General features: G+C 44.5%; 2 protein-coding genes across 4 annotated transcripts in view; both read left to right on the top strand.

The window, feature by feature from the left end:
- Nucleotides 1-2,343, top strand: part of Tmod2 (tropomodulin 2) — a 37,039-nt gene extending 34,696 nt beyond the window's left edge. For both annotated transcript variants that reach the window (XM_055598678.1, XM_055598687.1), the window contains exon 10: nucleotides 2,173-2,343. In XM_055598678.1, the coding sequence (XP_055454653.1) occupies nucleotides 2,173-2,207 (35 nt within the window). In that variant the 3' untranslated portion in view covers nucleotides 2,208-2,343. The remainder of the gene's footprint in view (nucleotides 1-2,172) is intronic.
- A 14,812-nt stretch (nucleotides 2,344-17,155) lies between these two features.
- Tmod3 (tropomodulin 3) overlaps nucleotides 17,156-22,166 on the top strand; it is a 60,388-nt gene continuing 55,377 nt past the window's right edge. For both annotated transcript variants that reach the window (XM_055598654.1, XM_055598662.1), the window contains exon 1: nucleotides 17,156-17,322. The gene's annotated coding sequence lies outside the window, so the exon portion shown is untranslated. The remainder of the gene's footprint in view (nucleotides 17,323-22,166) is intronic.

Here is a 22,166-nt window from a genome sequence, read left to right as displayed (position 1 = left end):
GCTGGTGACAGTAGGAAGAACGCTGGCAACATTCATCTCCCCACTCCAGAAGCAGCATCTTAACACCATGGCACGGGGCTCGGTGGGCACTTTTTTCGGGGGTCATGGCAAGCCTCTCGTCTCTGAGGTGTTTAAGCTTTGACATAGTTCTAGCTTAACTCTTGATTTCCTTGTTTCTGCCTCTCCTCCCCTTCCATGCTGATGGTACTCTCTCTGTCTGGACACTAGGCATAGCAATCCCAGCTTCCTGACGTTTGAGTTCTGGTGGTGCTTTCTTCAATGCCCACGCTTAAATGTGGGGATGTGAAGACTTCTGTACTCGATGTGTGAGGTACTCTAACAGAGCTAGATTACACAGGTTAAACTCTCAGGGAACTCTTCGGCAATGCCTCTTTTTGCCTTCCCATGCCGTTACACCTTGCTGAGGATCCACACTGCTTCTTCTATTAGGATGAGATGGAGAATGTCACAGTGCACAGGAGGTCAGTCACAGTGTAGAAGGATGGGACAGATCAGGAAAGCATGGTCTGGAGATATCTTAGCTACCTGGAGTAGCTAAGGGACGTCTAAGACCAGACAGATCCACTTGGCAGTCAGCCAGCAGCAGGCTTGAGGCCCTTGTTGGAGGTTTGGGAGTGGGGTACCAGACCTGGAACACGGGAGAAAGAGTGGCACTGGCAGGACGTGGAGCTGTGCTTACCCACCAAGTGCAGAGAGTGAGGAATTGCATGACCCAGAAGGAAGCTTTGAGAAAGGATGGAGTCAACCAGATGCCTAGGAAATAAAGCATGTCAGGTTCCTATCTGAGCAACCCAGAAATCAAAAGAAAAACAGGCAAAGCAAGGCCCTGGGAGTACTGACTCTAGGTGCCATGCCCAGGACCAGCCACTGTGGGCAGCACCTTTGTCACTTCCTACATCTTGAGCTACTGAAAGTAGCCAGGTAATGAGGACCGTGGACAGGGTACCAGTTGACCAAATCCAGGGAGCTTCCAGAAGCTCCTTGCTGTTCAACCTAAAGAGCCTGCAGCCCAGGAAGTGAAGGGAGAAGAAAGGGGTTGTAGAAGCCAAGAATGCAGTGAGGTGTGGCGCATGCTTGTAATGCCAGCATCCAAGAGGCCAACCAGGAAAATCCTGGTTGAAGACCAGTCTGGGCTTTGTGCTAAGACCATGTCCAAGGAGGGGAGAGAAGGATGGAATCAGGCAATCTTTTTTTTTTTTAAGATGTATTTATTTTATGTGTATGGATGTTTACTTTGCACGTATATTTGTGTACCATGGGTGTGCCTGGTCCCCTTGAAGGCCAGAAGGAATGTCACTTCTCCCGGAACTAGAGCTATGGCTGGTTTGAGCAGCTGTGTGCGTGCTGGAAATTGAGCCCAGTTCTCTGCAAGAACAAGTGCTATTAACCACCATGCTATCTCTTTAACCCCCAAGTCAGGCAATCTTGATAGCATCTTTGATCCTAAGTACTGGTTTGAAGGAACCCCAGTCTCTGATTTTTTGCCTGTTGCCCAAAGCCACTCCTGTTTTTTAATACCAGTATTTAGGGATTTGTTTGTTTGTTTGTTTGTTTTGAGATAAGATCATGCTGTATACTTCAAGCTGGCCTGGAACTCAACTATTTAGCCCAGATTGGCCTCCAATTCGTACTTCTCTTGCCTAAGCCTCCAGAGTAGGAGGACAGCAGTTGTAATGCTTCACTCTAAGACTTAGGAGTTTTTTGATCAAAATGAGATTTGGAGACCTGAGCTTCTGTTTATAGATGCCTGGTTTCCCAGCCATAATCAGAGATGATGGGCATGGCTGTATTCACCTGGGGACCGAACTGCACACACGCCAAGAAGATGCCCTGTGGATAAATTCCCATGAAAATATTTAGCAGTGCCCTACTCTGTGGTCTCTCCTGGACCCATCACTCCATGGTGACCCCCATGGAACCATATATCAGATATCCTGCATATCAGATATTTACATCACCGTTTACAACAGTAGCAAAATTACAGTTGAGAAGTAGCAATGATTTTGTGGTTGGGGGTCACCACAACAGAAGGAACTGTGTCAAAGGGTCAGAGCATTAGAAAGGTTTAGAACCACTGTTCTAGAATGATTCTTAAAGAATATCCCTTTCTTCTATTTGTCTTTGAAAATGTTTTCTCTCTCTCCTACCCAGTTCGCAAGAAGAGAGTTGAAGGAGACAGGAGGTAAACCTCTGTAGAAGAGCTGAAGCCTCGCCGTGCAGCCATCTGGAAAACAGGCACAAATCCACCCTCCTCTCCACGGGACCATTTTATCTAAGGCCACTTATTTCCGTTAACCATATACATTATAATTTTAAACAGTACTCTCTTTCAGCGCTGCTTATTTATCTAAGGTTCTGAAATGTGTGTAGCAATTTGACTTGCTCCTGGACACACCTGGCAGCCTGCACAAGTAGGCTGATACAGCTCGTAGACACACTGGAGATGATCTTAGCCACTTCCATACTTTGGTAGCAAGTTGTCTTGCTTCCTTCCATGAACGCTGTTTTTTAATGATGGAAAGGGACTTAGCATGTGCTGTGTGTTTGTAGCTGATTACCTGGTCGAGGCCTATCTCTGTTTACATGCATTGCTTTGAGTTAGGCTCAATACACGAGAAGTGTGCTACTGACCACACAAGAAGTTAGCATTGCCAATCTTTCACAAATTCTCCGTTAATTCCAGTAGAAGAAGAAAAAAAAAAGTCTCTCCATGCACACGCCCAACTGACTGATGGTCAGTGGGACCCTCCTCAGAAAGCACTTGACCGTAGCACTAGCAGAGTGACTATTTATTATCTTGTGAGTATATTTAAAAACCACACTTTTACTTTTACCGACTATTAAACATGAATTAAACCTATTTGCATAAGTGTGTGGTGCTGGGGTTTGTACTCAAGGCCCCGTGCATGCTAGGCAAGCACTCTATTCCAGAGCTACATCTCCAACTCAAACTTTATTTAAAATGATGTTCTACCAAAGTATTTACAAGCTGTTGGAAGGCTTTCCAGGTTTGACGGGAAATTCTTATTTTTCACTAAAGGAGAAATTCAAAATGGTGTATTCCCAAATAAAAACAATAGTAACAGCAACTTAGGGGCTAGAAAGATGGTTAAGAGTGCTTGCTCCTTTTCCAGAGGGCCAGAGTTCAGTTCCCAGCACCCAGGTCAAGCAGTAAACAATGCATATAACTCCATCTTCAGGCGAACCAGCTTCTGAAGGTAGCCATGCACATAACTCCAATACACACACATGACTAAAAATAAATGTACAAGATATGGCATCTGAATCAGAGTTTCTGATACATAAGATTGAATGAATTTGACAAATTTTAAAGGCAATTGTGCTTTCATCTTTAGAATAACAAGATCACAGGATAAATTGTGGGCATTGTAGTTAATTGTGTAAATTTTTGTCACATACAGTTGCTTCTCTGTCATTTGGCTTAAAATCAAGCGCCATTTTTTATCACACGACACGTCCAATCCAGACATTTGCAAACATTAGGTAAAAATGAGTTTTCAGTTGCTCAGGTATTTGTCCCCTCGGAGACAAAGCCCGTGAAAACACAACTGAGATAGATGGTCACATTAATTTCTCAGTGTAACAATTGGACAGTGCAGTGCACAGCTAAGGTAACAAATGACGGAAGTCTTTGGCCCATAGTGATCGCGTCTCTCCCCCGTCCTAGATAACAGCGTGTGCCAGCCACTGTAAGGCACCTGTGTTAGTCGCTCTTCTCACTGCTGTGACTACATTCCTGCCAAAAGGAACATGGGGAAGAAAGGGTTCGTGTTGGCTCACAGTTTTAGGGTACCATCCACCGCGTAGAGAAAAAATGGCAGCAGAAGCTTCACAGACAGGAAGCGGAGAGATGAATGCTGGGGCTCCACCTGCTTTCTCCCTGTGGGATGGAGCTACCCACACTCAGGGTGAGTCTTCCCTCCTCGGTTAAACTTCTCTGGTAACACCTTAGGCGATCCCAAATTCCAGCAGGTTGACAATGAGGATAACTGTTGCAGCCTCTCTCTTCCTTTTCCTCTCCTTTCGTTACACGGCATCCCTCTTGTTTCCCTTCTTTAGGACTCTAAGTCTGTGGTTCTCAACCTGTGGGTCACGACCCCTTTGAGGGTTGAATGATCTTTTCACAGAGGTCACTTAAGACCATCAGAAAACACACATGTTTATGTTGTGGTTCATAACAGTAGTAACATTACAGTTTTGAAGTAGCGATGAGAATGTTTTGGTTGGAGTCACTGCAACATGAGGAGCCGTATTAAAGGGCCGCAGCGTCAGGAAGGTTGAGAGCCGCCGTTCTTGGTCTTATAAAGGTGACGATATTTCTTGTGCTCTTAACAGAAGCAGCATCTGTCCCTGGCAGATCTTCGCCCCAATCCTGTATATTTTTAGCTGCTGGGGGTGTTCCTGAGTTGCTTGTTGTCAGTGAGACGAGTTATTGGGACAATAACTTAGCTTGGAATGCACTTGGACTCTGTCTAAAGCAGCGTTTAAGAACTGGGCACCTGGAGGGAGAATCTGGACACCGAGTGTGCCGTCAGTGCCCACAGCTGAGGCAGAAGTCCTCGGAAAACATCTCATTCTCTTGACTCGTGTTTTTTTTTTTTTTTTTTTTTTTCACTTTTCAGGGCACAGAAAGGAGGGTATTCTGACATTTTTTAGTCACCCCCCCACAAATTCTTCAGTTTAATACTTCATCTTCCTGTCAGTCTGAAAATGTATTAGTTTTGTTTTATTTCATTTGATGTTTTTCAATCTGGTTTTCCTTCCTTAAGACCCACTTGGGGATGGCATGGAGCCAGCTTGTGTAAGTTTGCTGGTTGTTCAGTTTTCAAGAATTCTTTGAATTATTGTTCAATACAGCACTATTAAAAAGTAAGCAAAGTCAGGTGTGGTGGCGCACACCCGTGATCCTAGCACTTGGGGTGAGAGCAAGATCAGTGTTGGCTACACAGGAAGTGTGAAGCCAGACTACTACCCGTGACCCCGAGAACACCCTCCCTCAGCCAAAGCATCATCAGTGGCATGTGCTTACAGTAGATGAGTTTTGGAAAGGGCACAGTTATGTTCCTGAGATTACTGACGTATGTTGTGCCTCTATGGCGTAAACACCACAATGATGTGCTATGGCATGGGTCTTCCCAGCTCTGTCAGCATTAACTTCCTGGCCATGGTGAAAAGAGTCCTTGGGAATTAACAATGTGTAAGACACTGGCTCCTTTCTTCCCTCAAGATTGCTGGCTGAGAAGCAGACATCATTTCTACCTGGAAATGTGTACAGTGTACTTTAATCTTAATTTTTGGTTACTCCTTGTTGCCAAAGGGAGAGTGCTAAGTGTCTCCCCCGCCCCCATCACTTACTTCATAAAGAGCAGAGCCCCTTACAAGCTCCTGTGAATAAGCCTTTTCCCTTTCCTCATTCACTCTCTGGCCTTCATTCCTAACTCTGACCCTCAGAGTGTTGTCTTCAGTCCCACGTTGTGGAGAGAGGGTTACAGTTGTTGACAAACCCCGGCAAAAAAAAACAAGGAAAAAAAAATCAGACGTGGATCATGGCTACTCCTTGTTACAAGGAGTTATTAATACTATTAAAGCAAGATAGTAGAACATTATTTTTAAAATCATACCGATTGTATTTAAAAATATTTTAGCTTATAAAATGAGTTTATAAGATTATTTATTACTAATTAGCTGTTTTGTCATTAGGGGTTTTTAAGTAGCTTATAAAGTGACGTTTCCATTAGCATTTACACATTGAAGATAACTAGTAGAAGGTACAACATACGTCTTGGGGGAATGTATCAAATCGTTTAATTCGATGAGGACTGCACCTCTCCCCTGCCCAAAGTGGACCATTAATATCATCACGATGACACATAATATATACAAATTGTTTTTATATGTATATATTTGGCTAGCTAGTGTTTTGAGATATTTGCTAATGCCTGGATAGCTGTTTGGAGGGAGCCCTGTTTCCCTAAGCCTGCTCCCTTACCTTTACAGTTGTGCAGGACCATAGTAAGAAGAAAATCACTCAGTGGATCTGGTGACAGAGGCCTTTCCCCCAGATCCTTAGTCTTCCCCTTTCCAGAGCTGCTGCGGACCCAGCTTCCACAGGAAATTACTCTGGAGTCCGCTGCCTTCTGTCGCCGAAGTCTTGTCACAGCACGTGCAGACGGATGGCTTTTAGGAGATAAATTTCTCAAGTCTAGAAATGCTAACTAGTCAGCTTTTAGGAGATAAATTTCTCAAGTCTAGAAATGCTAACTAGTCAGAGATGCGGCATGAGTGCATCTCTCCATCTGCCTGGTGTGCGCAGAGGAAGCTCCTTCGTCCTTTTCAGCACCATCAAATCCCCCCTCCCTGTCTGTGTATATGTGTGTGTGTGTGTGTGTGTGTGTGTGTGTGTGTGTGTGTGTGTGGTCAGGTATCTACCCAGGTATTTGGCTACATCTGGACAACTGATTGAAGGGGAGGCTCTCTCCCCAGATCCACTCCCCTTCCCCTTTTCAGAGCTGCTTCCAGACCCGGGTCCCACGGGAAATTACTCTGGAGTCTGCAGCTTCCGTCACCAGCCGCCATGTTCACCACGTTCACAGATGACTCTTAGGAGAGTCACTGGATTATTCCCCCATGCGATCCTCCTGTATGCCTGAAGTATGTATCCTTTCATACTCATGAACGTCAAACAGCCCTCCCCCTTCCATCTCTGTAGGACACACTGTATATAGACATTTTGTACATAAAGATCACCAAATACTGTAGTGAGGTATTTAGCTACACTTTGTGGCTCATGGATGGATGGATGGAACCATACTCCCCCCGACCCCTCTCAAGGTTGTTGCCGGCCCAGGTTAGAGAATCATGTGCCTGGGAGCGGGGCAGGGGCTGCTCACCCATCTCTCAGTACACAGCTCACCTTCCGGTAGAAGCCCATCCCCACGTTAGAGCTCAGAAACTATCCCAGTGCCTGTACTTCTGGAGCCAGCTTTCCTAGAGGAAGACTGGAACACCAGACCACAAACAGCTGCTTCTCCTCCACCTGGAGAGGCGGCCCCTGGCGGGCACCAGCACACGGAAGCCGCTGCCTTCCGAATAACGGCCACAAGACACTTCTGGTGCACAGAGCTTAGACCTGGCCTGAAAGCGTTGGCGTGCTCTCATAGACATTCCTGTAGAGCTGATAAAAGTGTTTGAACAGACTTCCTTTTTCATGGCTGAAACTTGCTCTGCCCTCTCCTAGATACTGTGACGGAGACAGGAAACATAAAGAATTCTGGGCTGAGAAGTTTGAGCTGGTTTTAGGGATGGGATGGTAGACAGTGCCTTTTTGCAAAGTAGTGACTGAATTCATTTACTTTTCAGTTCCCACACCCCTGCTACTCACTCTGTTCTCAGTTAAAAGACTGAGACACACGTACAGGAAAGGTACAAAAGCTTTGTAAATATCAGGCTGACCCCAGTGGGTAAATCACAGAGCAGCCTTTTAGAACTAACTGGCTGGAGAAAAGTGCCCAAAACCTCCATGTTCATTTTTTTCCCTTGTACCCCAATTCTAGATCTGACTGTACTTTGCACCGTGGCTCAAGATTCTTACAAAGTGAAAGGGCTGGGAACTTAATATTTAAATTAGTTTAATGGCAGAACTCAGTTCTGTTCATCAGCCTCTTAATGGAACCATCAGTCGATAGATGAGCCACAGGTTGCAAATTGTAAGTCTGTATTTTGGGCACTGTTTTAGAAACAGTATATGGGGGCTGGAGAAATGGCTCAGAGGTTAAGAGGCTGCTCTTCCAACGGTCCTGAGTTCAATTCCCAGCACACACATGGTGGCTCACAACCATCTATAATGAGATCTAGTGCCCTATTCTGGCATGCAGGTATACATTCAGGCAGAATAGTGTATGCATAATAAATCTTTTTTAAAAAAAGAAACACTATATGAATCAGAGGTTATGTCTGTTTAGGAGACATTGTTCTCTTGGAGAGGGTGAAGGAGAGGGCATGAATTTATAGGTAGAAAAGAACAACCAGCTAACCAGGCTCGGCTGGCTGTGTCTTGTGGCAGTCATTTGGAGCATGTTGGCTCAGCTATTTGGTATGGTGACCGGGTACCATACCAACAGATTAGGAGGCGAAATCCCAGTCCCATTACTAACACTTAGCAGGTTTGTGATCATGGGCAATTCATTTAATTGCCTGCCAATTGTAGACTATATGGGGGATGAGCACCAGAAGTGGAGTCAGGTGTTCAGGTCACTTGATTCCACGCTCTCTTGGCTGGGTGACTTTGGGGAAGCCACTGGCTCTCTCAAGCCTACCACACCCTGGCTATTAAGTGAGAATAGTATCTTCACAAACTACCTCACAGAACTGTAGTGAGAAAATAGAATCAGATGATTGGATGAAAACACCATAGAAACTAGAAAGCACTGTACAAAAAAAATAGATAGCTTTTATCAGTTCACAAGTGTTTGCCACTGCCTCTGAGTCTGTTTTATTCTGACCAATGGTTCATCTTTTGGAGTGGAGTAAATTGAAGCATGGGTCTGATACAGGGGACCAGAACTATTTCACTTTAAACACAGAGATGAGAGGTGGTTGATGGTAACAGTGGGTGCTATAGTTCAATGACACACATGAGAGGTTGTTTTTGCTGGGCCGTTTTGAAAGGGCTGGGCCGCGACTCTGTAAGGTAGCGTACTTGCCTACTATGTACAAAGTCCTGGGTTCTATGCCCGGCACTTTATAAATAATGCATGCCGGCACTAGCCCATAATCCCAGTGTTCAAAAGGTGGAGGCGGGAGGATCAAAAGCTCAGATTCATCCCGGCCTCAAGGTGAATTTGAGACCAGCCGGGGCTACATGGCATCTAATCTCAAAAAATAAAAAGCTCCTTTAGGAAGTGGTCCCAATCCTTGTAGATGCCAGACCCAAGAGGGGACCTCAAACAATGGTGAAGAATTTAGGTAAGAGCGCTACTGCCTTCCTGTCATCACTAAAGGTGATGGAGGCTAAGACTGAAGGTACTGCTGGCGACTTTGGAGAGCATCTCCTCGGGGCTTCAAGAATTTTCATGCCTAACATCTGTCTACAGCGGGCCAGCTCTGACACTGGGGAGGAGAAAGCCCTCCGGGCCTGCAGCTACCCATCACCAGCAACTCGGCCCTGGTCAGTTCTCTATTTTGGCCAAGAAAAGCACTGGAGCCTTGCCTCACAGGGATGGTGTCTCATCAGTCCTTGTATCTTTGGTACCATCTAATATGATGCCTTGTACATAGTAGGTACTCAATCAATGTTGCTTGTACTTCATTATCCCCCAGGCCTACAAGAATTATACTGTTTACAACCATGTATGATATAGATATGTTTAATCATACTGATTTGGATGCCAGCTGTATGTGACATTGGACAAGATTTTGCCATCTATCTTATCTTCATTTCATCTATATAACTGTGCTCTCTAAAGCCCCTTCTAGATCTGAAACATTACAACCCTGGGATTATGAACATGGATGGGTAATGTAGCTACAGCAGCTCCAGCTCTTTTGAGGAACGTTCAGCAGACAGATGTTTGTTCCTTTTCAGCAGTGTTTAATAGTAGTTCTTGAAGAGCAGACTCTTCAGAAACACCTCTTCTTTCTTTCTTTTTCTTTCTTTCTTTTCTTGGCTGCCCTGGGCTTGCTTCATAGACCAGGCTGGCCTAGAACTTGAGATCCACCTGCCTCTGCCTCCCCGAGTACTGGGATTACAGGCATACACCATCATGCCCAGCTAGGATCTCTTAATATATAAAATATTTTTCTCCTTAGAATCAGAGGGAAAGAAAGGGGGGAAATGCAAAGAAAGAAACTGACCAGTATAATTTTTGTAGGCTCTTATTTAATGTCTGTGTATTTGCATTTCTAAGCACATATTGTCGCATACCAGGAGACAATCAAAAGTGCACTGTGTGTTAAAAGAAACTGGCCCAAGATTTAAACTTCAGTGAACACAATCTAGATCTGGGTAGACAGAAATTGGCCAAGTGGAAAAAGAAGATGGATAGAAAGTACACTTCCTGAGTCATATTATTTGAGTACCAAATGTTAGCCATGACAATCTTTATTTCAATTATTCTAAGCCAGGCATGGTAGTGTGCACTTGTAATCCCAGCACTTGGGAGGTGGAGGCAGGAGGATCAGAAGTTCCAGGTCATCTTTGGCAGCACAGCAAGTTCAAAACCAGCCTGGGATACATGAGACTTCATCTTAAAGTTTAAAATAAATAGATAAATAGAATAAAATAATTCTTATCTCTGCCTCTTTCTTTTAAAAAAAAAACTGTGTACATGAAAAAGCATATTTATATTTTAAGTAAGCCTTTATCTTAATCTTGTTTCATGTTTCTCGGAAAACAAGCAGCATTTTTGTTGCACATAAAAATGTAAAATACGTGCATGCCACCATTCATAATGGCTTACCAGTCCTATGCCTGTGGAGTGTGACCTTATATGTATTGTTGCCTATTTTGTGTTGAAGAGACTAAGGGACATAATACTCTTGTAAACTTGTAAACTTTATTGGTAACCTTTGTTTACTTAAGCGGATACTGAAAAGCAACATGGCTTTATTTTTCATTTGCTACTTTTTGATCAAAACTACATGATTGGTTAATTCACTAGGACACTAAAGACTAACTTGCCTTTTAAATGTGAAGTTGAACATCTTGTGAAAATTAAGTGTGAAGTAAAAAAAAAAAATGTATGAAGTGCAAACTAATATTATCCTCATAATCCTCTAATAAGGAACCCCATTGGCCCAAAAAAGGTGCAATTTGGGGCCCTTTGGGATTAGCCTCCCAGAGCTACTGTTGCACTAAATATAAGCTGTTTTAATTAACCAAGATCTTTCTGCTTTCAAAGACGTTATGTGTTCATTTGTGTCTGGAAAGGTAGTTGTAAATGAAAATGTAAAAAAGGTGGGGGGAGGGGCAATAAACTTCAGTTTAAATGTAAAAGCCTGGCTACCCTTAGGATATCTCTTCCCAATAAATGTCTGACGCTATATTCTTACTTAAGAGCATTTGCAAAAAAGAACAATGACACCGTAGTACGAAGAAGATAAAGTACAGAACCAGGAGTGGAAACATGTTGAAACCAGGAAGTTCAATGTGTTCACACAGTGGAAGTTTGTTAGAATAGTTGGGAGCAGGAATGCAGTCATGTGCAGCTGTGTACCCTTCTGCCAGCTAACAGTAAACCAAATATCTCAATAAAGATTTAGCCTGAAGAGCTGAAAAACTAAGCTCGCTGCTTCCCTGCTGAGTTCTGACTCAGCTTGGTGACTTCCAGATTTCATTGGTTAGGCTAATGACAGTCTGAGAAACAGAGAGGGCCTAGATCCAGTTTCTGTATTTGACGTTGCATACCTCCAGAAGGAAACATGTCGCTTTATTGTTTTGCTTAGATAATTCTCCTTTTCAGGGGCTAGGGATGTGGTTTGGTTGGTAGAGCAAAGGAAGACTTGGGTTCCGTTCCTAGCACCATATAAAACCCTGTGTGGTATTAGCCTGGCATTCAGGAGGTGCAAGCAAAAGGATCAGGGGTTCAAGGTCATTCTTAGTTACACAATGAGTTTGAGGCCAGTCTGAGCTACATGAGACCTTGTCCTTTACAATCTGTGCCATTGTGGTTAACAGAGGTTACAAGTATACACACTGAGGTCACCCTTGTCTAGTTCCATGACCATTAGTTACGTATACATACATACATACATACATACATACATACATACATACATACATACATACATACACACATACTACTAGCAACAAGAACAATGATGATGATATACCACAGTAGAAGTACAATAAGGGTTAATATATAAAATACAGGGAATAGTGCTTGGTCTGTAGAAAGCACTTGCGGATTACCACCCTAATTACACACCTTAAAAAAATGTGTATATTTTGTCTGCACGTAGATGTGCATTCCTGGTTCCTATGGAAACCAGGAGATGACACTATGCCCCCTGGAACTGTCCTTACCTCCAAGTACTGGTCTTGAACTCCTGATTCTCCTGCTCTTGCCTCCCAAGTGTTACAACATACCTGGCTTTTTATTTTGTAGAATCTGAAATAATAATGGCTTGTAAGCATACTGAAGTAAGGCAATGATCTGTCTCCAAGAGCTAGCATGGTATTTGTTGAGCATGATAGGAAATCTTGAGAGTAAGGTCAAGAGAACATGGTAGCATGGTGCTCATGTCTATAATTCTAGCAACTGGAAAGTGAAGGAAGATCAGGAGATCAAGACCAGGCTTGGCTATGAAATGAATTCAAGGCCAGCATTTGAGGCAGGAGGACTGCCTGGTGTTTGGGGCCAGCCTGCTCTATGTTATAGTTTCCAGGTCTGCCAGCGCTACCTATCGAGCGCCTGTCTCAAGAAAACAAAACCAGGGACTGGGAAGTTGGCTCGGTGAGCAAACTGCTTTCTGCAGTGGGCCTGCATACACTTGGCTCCTTAGCATTCACATACAATCCAGGCATGATGGTATGTCCGCAAACCCCAAACTGGGGGTGGGAGGATTGTGGATCCTAAGGGCACACTGGCTCACCAGTCTAACTGAAACAGCAAGTTCCAGATCAGAGAGAGACTGACTCAAAAAATAATAATAATAATAAGGGGAAAGAGTAATAGAGGAAAACACTAGCTGTTAACCTCTGGCCTCTACATATTCATGAACACACTTGTTTGTGCACACAAACACGCACATACACACCTCAAAGAGAGAGAGGTGGAGACTGGCATGTATAAACTCAGTAGTTTGGTTAATTAAAAGCTTACTGTGTCTAGTCCCTGCCTGCCAGCAAGCTATTTCTGCTACAAGTGGCCTTAGACAAAGAGTCATAGTATTTGGCAAACAAATCAGTGCCTTGGCCTTGGCCCTCAGCTCTTAGATCTTCCTTTCAGTATGATTTCAGCCATACTTGAACCTTTCCATAACTGGGGCTTATATCTTCACAAAGTCATCCTTTTCCTCCTTGCCCTTTCCCCTTCGTCTCTTCCTCCTTTTCTGAGATAGGGTCTCATATAGTTCAGGCTGGCCTTGAACTCCTGTAATTGAGGATGTCCTTGTGCTCCTGAACTTCCTATCTCCAGCTCCGTCCAGTTCTGGGATCACAGGCATGCAACCTCCACAGCCTGATGGAGAACATTTTAGGTTCTTGGTCTTCTGGCGCAAATGTGTGTTAGCTGCACTCTAGAGCCGTAATAGGGCCGGGTATGGGGAAAGCCGATTTCAGCTGATGATGTTGGAGGAATGGGAGTCAAACATGATGTTTAAGTTGGATGGTAAAACATGAGTCACCTAGCAAGTAGACACAGGGTGATGGAGTGGGGCACTTCAGGCCAAAGAGTTTTCTGGAAAGCTTTCCATAAATGTGTGCATACCAGCTGGTCTCTGAGTTCTACCTCCGCTCTAACCAAGTCCAAGGCTCCAGGGTGAAATCCTTTCCTTTTAGTTTTTGGTCTACAGTTCAAGTTTACACAGCTGTCTTACAAATTATATCCTTAAAAACTCCTTAAGTATACAAGGAAAGCTGTTTCCTGAAGGAATCTTTTGGTAATGAGCAAATTGCCGCTGGTATTAACTTGCTTATGATGACTCAGTGTGGCACGGGCTTTATGAGTTCTTCTGGCTGGAGGCATAAAGATAACACTAATGAGGGCTTACAATGCAGTAAATGGAACTGGAGTGTCATCTTATCAATCACTTTCACGCTCCTTGTGTGTGTTTGCACCAAGGGACAATCTTGAGTACTCCTCAGGTGCCTTTTTTTTTGGGGGGGGGGGAGCAGGATTCAAAATAGGGTTTTCTCTGCCCTGGCTGTCCTGGAACTCACTCTATAGACCAGGCTGGCTTCTGCCTCCTGAGTGCTGAGATTAAAGGCACGTAACACCACTGCCTAGCCAGTGCCAGCTTAAAAATAAATAAATAAATGAATGAAAGAAATTAATCAAAAGACTTATTTATGAATATGTATATGTGCCTGAATGTGTATGTACATCACATATGTGTAAGACCTGGGGAGGCCAGAAGAGGGCATTGGAAGAGCAGCAAGTGCTCTTAACCACTGAACCATTTCTCTAGCCCCCTGTGCTCTTTGATGTCTGCCGTGGAGCTCACTGTGTAGACTAGGCTGGCTGGTCAGAGAGCCCAAAGCCTGGTGACCTGAGCTAAATCTCCAGAATGGGAGACCAGAACAACCAGGATACTATGTAGTGTGAATACAGAACTGTCAAAGGAGTAAGATGTGTGGTGTGTGACAGCAATTCTGGGATCTGGGAAGTGCAAGCAGGAGGATCAAGAGCTCAAGGCCAGCCTCGGCTACAAAATGAATTTGAGGCCACTCTGAACTACATGAGACCTCCTCTCAAAACAAAAACAAAAAATGATACACAAAATGGTCTGGAGGGATGGCTCAGCAGTTAAGAGCATGTGTTACTCTTGCAGAGCATGCGTCCAGTTCCCAGCACCCCATTTGGCTGCTCCCAGTTGCCTGTAACTCCAGTTCCAGGGGACCCAAAATCCTCTTCTGGCCTTCACAAGACATCTGTACATACATGGAACATATAAACACCTGCGGGCCCACATCAACGGGAAGTCAAGTTTTCGTTTTGAAATATCACGTACATGAGCTGTCAAAGAATCCAAATTATTTATTCATTCAAAATACTGTCTCTTCTGGAATTAATTTCTTGGCGAAGTTTTTTTCATGTTCTTTGAACCTGGCCACAGATTTTATCATATTTTAAAGAATATGATGAGATCTAGGAAACAGGTCGGTCTAACCAGCAATTAGAAAGTAACTTGAATTTGAGAGAGTATATATACTTCATTTCTGGATCTTCTGGCCATTTGGCCTTATGTAAATTAACTTTTTCAATTCTTCATTTCCATTTTTAGTTTCCTGTTTAAAACTTGAAGATATTAATTTCTTCTTTGTAGGGTTATTTCAAAGTTCAATGAGATATTACAAATACTGGCACAATGATTGGTGTGTATTAGATATTCAATAAAGATGAAGTGAATCTGAGAACTGTAGGAAATTTCTTTCAGAAACCAGCTCCTGAATAGTTTAACTTACAAGAGATTTCCCTTAACCAAGTAGAGTGGTGTGCGCCTGTAATTCTAGTACTTGGGAGGCTGGGACAGATTTCCTTAAGGCCAGCCTGGTCTAATAGCAAGTTTCAGGGCAGCCCGACTATACAGTAGCAAGACCTTTTCTCCAATGAACAAACAAATGAAAAAAAGAGGGGGAGGGAGAGGAGAAAGGGAGAGAGAGATCTCAGATCATTACTGATGTTGAGTGGGTGTCAGCTACACAAAATTCCAGGTACTCAAACAAGGGTACTCTCCGCCCTGAGAGGAAGAAGTAGTTGCCAGGCGAAGCTTAACCATTGGGTGACTCCCTATTCTGGGTGTAGCTGGAATGTGTCTCAAGTATGCACTCCAGTCCTCTTCCCGGCTGCATCTTTTTTTTTTTTTTTTTTTTTTTTTTTTTTTTTTTTTTTTTTTTTTTTCATTTTAAAAGATGTTTAGCAACATAGAACATTATTCCTGTCCATCCTGCTACCCTCCTTGGGAATGCTCTCCTCAGAGCCCTGCACAAGAGACAGCCATTACACAGGTTACCACCAAACAGTCCTCTGAGGTGTTCCCACGCCTTCATCTTCCCCTCTCTGACCCTAGCTACTTATTTCCCTCCTTTGACTAGTTGCTTCTGTTGTTTACTCTCTCTCACATTAGCCCAATCTCTCCGCCAGATGTAGAACATGAAGTTGGAACGGGAGGATGGGATGGAGCAGAGACTGACCAGAGAAGGGTGGGGGGGCAATTGCAATCTAACAGGCAGCTAAAAACTGCATTTGTTAAAAAGCATTGGCTCACTTGGGCCCATAAGATAATTAAAAGCAGGATAAGCATCTCTGCTTTCTTTCGGTGTCTGCCTTCCTGTTTTGGGTTGCCTAGTTACCTCTGTATGCAGGCATGCGCATCATTCAAGGAATGCCTAACCAGAAACCTGTGAGACCTGACCTATCTCATCCGCCTTCAGGGACACAGGCATAGAGATAAAACTGAGACATCTTATGGTCAGCTTTTACAGTCACTCCCCAAAGGCGCCTATGGTCACCTTGGAGAGCATCCCAGGGCAGACCACCTCCCAGATGAGGGCATCCCATCCAGGATGGGAAGGCTGCACCCCTGACCACAAGCATCCTCTGAGAACGACATTGTCCTCTCAGGCAGAAGACACTCGTTGGACCACCTTGCATAAGCAGCCTGAAACAATGACCAACCAGGACATGGCGGCCAGGATTGCTCAATTATACATAATTCTTGCTCCCTGCCCCAGTTCTTCCTCTGCTTAAACCTAAAGCTCGGGTGGCCTTTCTCTGTTCCTTTCCTGGCTGTGTGCTTTATCTATCTCTGCTTTTCACCTTTACTCCTCTTTTGGTGTTAGGCTCACCACACCCTGGGGTGATTTATGACTTTTTCTCACGTAGCTCACACTAGCTTTGTACTCAGGACGTAGCTAGTTGAAGATTACCCTAAACTTCTGATTCTCCTCGGTCTGTTTCAAGTGCTAGGATCCGGGGTTATAGGCATGCAACACCACACCCAGTTTATCCATTGTTTAGGATTAAATCTAGGGCTTTGCGTGGGCTTGAATTAGTACTCTACCAACTAAGCTACAACCCCAGTCCCTTAGCTTTTATCTGTCTTCCATGACAAGTTTAAAAGGCTGATAAGATGCCCTAATCACTTTAGTAAGCAAGTGTATAAGACGAGCCTTGCTCTGTATTTTGTGTCTTTTTATAAAAGGCCCACCGCACAAGAAGTAAATCTATTACCAAATTTAAAAAAAAAGCAAGCCTCTAGAAAGACTTTCTAGCTTCCAGAGGGTCGCGGGCAGGAGCGGAAAGCGTTTTTCTCAGCCTAGTCCTGGTACCTGTAGCCTGTTTTAACACCCTTCCCATTGTAAAGAGCCAGGTCCATACGGAGCCGCGCCCTTCTCCCTCGAACTACAACTCCCAGCATGCAGCCTGTCCCAAGAGTACGCACGCGCACGAGAGGGGAAGAGGGAGGGGGAAACCAGCAGCACAAGACAGCGCGGTAGGGTCTGGGGACCAGCTGGCGGGAGGACTCGGCAACTCCCTGAACTAGAGGCACTGCGGAGTGTGGGCGCCGAGAAGAGCGACTCAGACCCTGCGGACCGTGCGGAGGTCGGCGGCCGGACAGGTGAGTTCAGCGCCGCGCTTTCCAGGAAGTCCGTCGGCGGGCGCGGCAGCGGGTCGCTCCGGCCTGGGCGACCGAGGAGGGAGCGGCAGAGCTTCCCGCGCCTTCCCCGCCGGCCTCGTTAGGGAGCGGAGGGTGCCGCGCCGTTCCGGGACGGCCAGGCGCGCAGGCTCCCGGCTGTCGGGGAGTCACTTGCAGCCGGCCCGCTGGGGTTCGGCCGACCGTCTCGGGTTCGGGACCGGCCGCCTGGGGTTTGGGCTAGGCTGATGCTCCCGAACCCGCGTGGGCTAGGAAGCGCCTTGCCCCGCTGCTTCTCTACCCCAGCGGTCATCTCGCTGCCCCTGATGTTGCTGGGGCGGAACACCACAAAACTTGGGACACACCCTTTTCGTGATTGAAATCTGGTGTCTTGCATTGGCCATTTTGATCTATCTGCCCTGCCCTGCCCTGCCCTGCCCTGCCTTAGAATAAATGTCTGGCTCCGGTGCAGCACAGCTGGAGCCGGCTGTGAAGCTGCAGCTGCCGCGGGTTGGTTTTGAGGACGTGACTGGGTCGTTAGATTGTGGCTTGCAGAAGTTGATGCGTTTCCTCCTGCATTCAGTTTTTACTTTCCTTCCCCCCCCCCCCCCGCCCGCCCGTCTCTTTCCCCTCGCTTTTTTTGTTTTCTCGTCTTCTCGTCCGTGTTGAATTAAGAATTTCCTTTCCCCTTTCCAATCCGTTTCCCGGGTCCCTTTCTAGCCTCCCCACCCCACTCCACCCCCGCCGCCCTCCCCTTCTCTCTTGTCTTTTTCCATGTTCAGCTAAGAATCACATTTCCAACGTGCCCTCTGCTTCTCTTAAAACCCACAGTCATCTCTTTGGTAATGAACGCTGCAGTAAAACTCATCCCAGGAGGTCATATTTAAACAGGAAGTGAGCCTGTGGAAATTTGCGAGCTATGTGCGGTCTTCTTTGGTTTCTGACATTTTTGTGCAGCTCATGTTTCTTTTTCTGAGAAATTTTCAGAATAGTTTTTTGGCATATCAAATTGATTAATCGATTGAGCTGTCAGTGTTTCAGAAGAGTAGCTTTGCCCAGACTCCTTTTAAGTAGTTTTTTTCCCCTAGTCCTACGACACACTTTACACACACATACATCCCTTTTTAGTATTTTGAGCCAGTCTCACTGTATAGCCCAGGCTAGACTTTTAGAGCCCCCTCTTTAAGGCTCCCTCAGCTTCCCAGTAATGGAACATTAAGTCTGGCTACCTCTATAATGTCTTTAAGAGCTCATGGTTAGGGTCCAGAGAGGCGGCGCAGGTGGTGAGATGGTATTGATCTTTAAAAGAACTGGGTGTAGTCCCCAGCACCCCACATCACAACTATCTAAAACTGCAACTACCTGTAACTCCAGTTCCAGGGTATCTGGTACCCTCTTCTGGTCTTACCATATGGTACATATGGTGCACATACAGACAAGCTGACACACACACATAAAAATAATTTTAAAAAAGAGTCCACAGTTAGAGTTTGAATCCCATCTCTGGCTCTGCAGTGTGCATTCCACTATGCCGATCTTAGAACTTCCTTGCCTTGCATCTCCCAGCATTTCTAGTTTAGAATGAGATTGATGGTGGCCAGGTAACCCCGTGATTATCCTAGCCTTCTGTGGTGTGTGTCTGTGTGTGTGTCTGTGTGTGTGTCTGTGTGTGTGTGTGTGTGTATTTGGGTCTATGCTTGTTTGTGTGTGTTCACACATGTGTGAACATGCATGTGGAAGCCTGGAAGTTGATGTCATGTATTCATGGATCACATCCACTGAACCGTATCCCTAGCTCCTCCTCCTATGATTATTAAAAAATCAATCCATTTGGAAAACCTTGGTGACATGTATATCGTTCCAACCTCTGTGCTAGACAAGAACAGACAAAAGTGTGTCCTTGATGATATTCCTGCCCTATATCTGAATTTTCTTTCTTCTCTGTGGCAGACCATTAGACCACATTTCACCTGATGTTAAGTACTTATAGGTCAGAGCCCATCACAATTCTTGGTTTTCAGCATGATCACATTTTTTTTTCCAGGCTGGGGATGTAGCCGAATAATTAAATGCTTACCTATATGTGTAAGAACCTAGGTTTGATCCCAGCACCACAAAAGCTAAAAAATTATTTTCAACTCCCAACAACTGGAGGAGAGGAGAAGAGGGAAGGGGTTGTGATTGAGGTGTAAAGTGAATGAATAAATTAATTAATAAGGAAAAAATAAGTGTAAAATTATATTGAAAGGAAAACATTAATTTGTGATGGTCCATTAGCCTGTTAGATATTAAAACTCTATAGTCAAATTCTATTTGCTAATTATTTTTTATTTATTTATTCATTCATTTATTTATTTATTTATTCCAATTTCTTCACTTGGTATCCCCGCTGCAGCCTCCTCTCTTGTCTCCTCCCAGTCCCACTCATCTTCCCTCTTTTCCCCCTGTGCCCTATCCCTAGTACCCTAATAGGGGAGGTCCTCCTCCCCTTCTACCCGACCCAAGCTTATCAGGTCTCATCAAGGCTGGCTGCATCATCTTCCTTGGTGACCTGGCAAGGCTGCACCCCCTAGAGGGAGGTGATCAAAGAGCCAGCCACTGAGTTCATGTCAGAGACAGCCCCTGTATCCCTTTCTAGGGAACCCACTTGGAAACTGAGCAGTCTATGGGCTTCCTCTGAACAGGGGGTCTGGGTCCTCCCCTTACAAAGTCCTTGGTTGGCGTATCAGTCTCTGCAGGGCTCCCTGGGCCCAAGTTTTTTGGCCCAGGCTTGGAATTCATTGCATAGCCCAGGCTGGTCTTTAACAGCCATCCTCCTACTTCTGCTGCCCAAATGCTGGGATTATAGTCATGAGCCATCATTTTCTGGCTAAGTGCAATTTCTGTTCATTTACATCTTCACATTTCTCTCTTATTATTATACAGTAACTTTATTGAAGCAGGCACGGTGGTGCACACTTGTTATCTAGTACTTGGGATACTCAGGCAAGAGGTTCTTGAGTTCAAGGCCATCTTGGACTGTATGTAGAGATCCTATAAAAACAAAGAAATTTATTGAAATATTATTTGTATACCATACAGTTTACCCACTTAACTGTAATCCCAAGGGAGCAAAGAAAAGAAGCAATAATCCCAGCATTGTAGTCCAGCACTTGCTAAGTGGAATTCAAGGCCAGCCTGGGCTAAACGCAACTATGTCTCAAAGTAAATGCAACAAAAGAACAGAGTGTATTTGTAAAAATCAGTGAATATTAATACACTAAAGAGTTGAGCAGCATGTACTGCAATCTATTTAAGAATGTTTTCTCATGCCACAAAGAAACCCTGTACCCACTAGCAGTCACTAAGTCTCTGAACACTTATGAATGGAATCATATGACAACTGATTCTCTGTGACTGACGTCTTGCAGGACTAACGTCCTTGTGTTGTTAGTATAGGTCTCTGTGTAGTTCAGGCTTAGTCCGGAACTTACTGCGAAGCCTAGGCTCCTCTTTAGTTGTGGCAAGAGTGTCAGCTTTTGAAGTGCTGCTGTTATAGGGGTAGCCACCATGTCTGGCAGACAGCCTTGTTTCCTTTTTTATTTTTAAATTATATTTATTTATCTATTTATTTATTTATTTATTTATTTATTTATTTATTTATTTATTTATTATGTCTATGATGTGCATTGCGGGTGGCCATGCGCTATCATGGTACCTGTGTGGAGGTCAGAGGAGAGCCCCTGGGAACTGTTATGTTTCTCCACCTTTTGGGTCCCAGGAATTCAACTTAGGTCATCAGGCTTGGTAGCAAGTGCCCTGACCTCACTAAGCCATCTTGATTTTTGTTTTTCTTTCTTTCTTTTTTTTTTTAAACAAGGTTTCTTTGTAGCCTGTGTAGCTGAAGGTGACCTTGAACTTTTGATTCTCTTGCCTTCCCCTTGCAAGTGCTAGGGTTATAGCATGTACTACAGCCTTGGTTCTCTGTCCTGATAGGGATCCAGCTCAGTGTTTTGTGTGTGCTGAACAGGTACTCAACTACTGTGCTGAATCCTCAGCTCAACCCTTGTGCTCCTAAGGGAGAATTGCTACAATACTATTAAGGTAGGCGTGACCTTTTTGACCTGTAAAAAATACACTCCCTCGGGTATTATTTATACTCAGATTACCTACACCTGCTTTCTAGGAAAGGAACACAAACACAAAGACAAACTTACAAACCAAGCTTACTGATAGACAGGGATCACCCTTTGCAGATAGACAGTTCCGTATATAGCCAACTTGTAGCATCATTGTAAATACATTCAAGAGAACACAGCTCCTGAAGTGCATGTGAGAAAAATGGACAAAAGACAAACTGGGAGAAATGAGGACAGAGTAGACAAGAGTACTAAGAATATGATAGCAAGGCAACTTTTTACATTTTTAGATAGGGTGTTTTATGTCTCTCTGGCTGGCCTGCGGCTCACTACACAGCATAGGGGCCTTAAATGTACAGCATTCTCCTATTCCTGACTCATAGGCATGGCCCATCACATCTGACTGTGTGTTAAATGTACTTAGGGTATGCTGGAGTAGTGGAGCATGCCTCTGACCCAGCCACCAGGGAGTCTGAGGCAGGAAGACCACACATTCTGGGCGGGTGGGGACTACAAAAAGACATTCTTTTTCAAAACACTGTTTTAATGTGTGTGTGTGTGTGTGTGTGTGTGTGTGTGTGTGTGTGTGTTTTCTTGTTCGTGTTCCTGATTTTTAAACTCTTCCTGAAATTTTTAGGGTTTTGGTTGTTGTTTTTTTACCAGTAGTAAATGTTTGGCAAGTGCATATTATTTAATATGTGCATAGATTTG

Source organism: Psammomys obesus, unplaced genomic scaffold (assembly GCF_907164565.1).
Source record: "Psammomys obesus unplaced genomic scaffold, mPsaObe1.curated_primary_1811, whole genome shotgun sequence".
Classification (NCBI taxonomy): Eukaryota; Metazoa; Chordata; class Mammalia; order Rodentia; family Muridae; genus Psammomys; species Psammomys obesus.
Note: the sequence above shows the minus strand (reverse complement) of the source record. Positions and strands in the feature narration are given on the sequence as shown.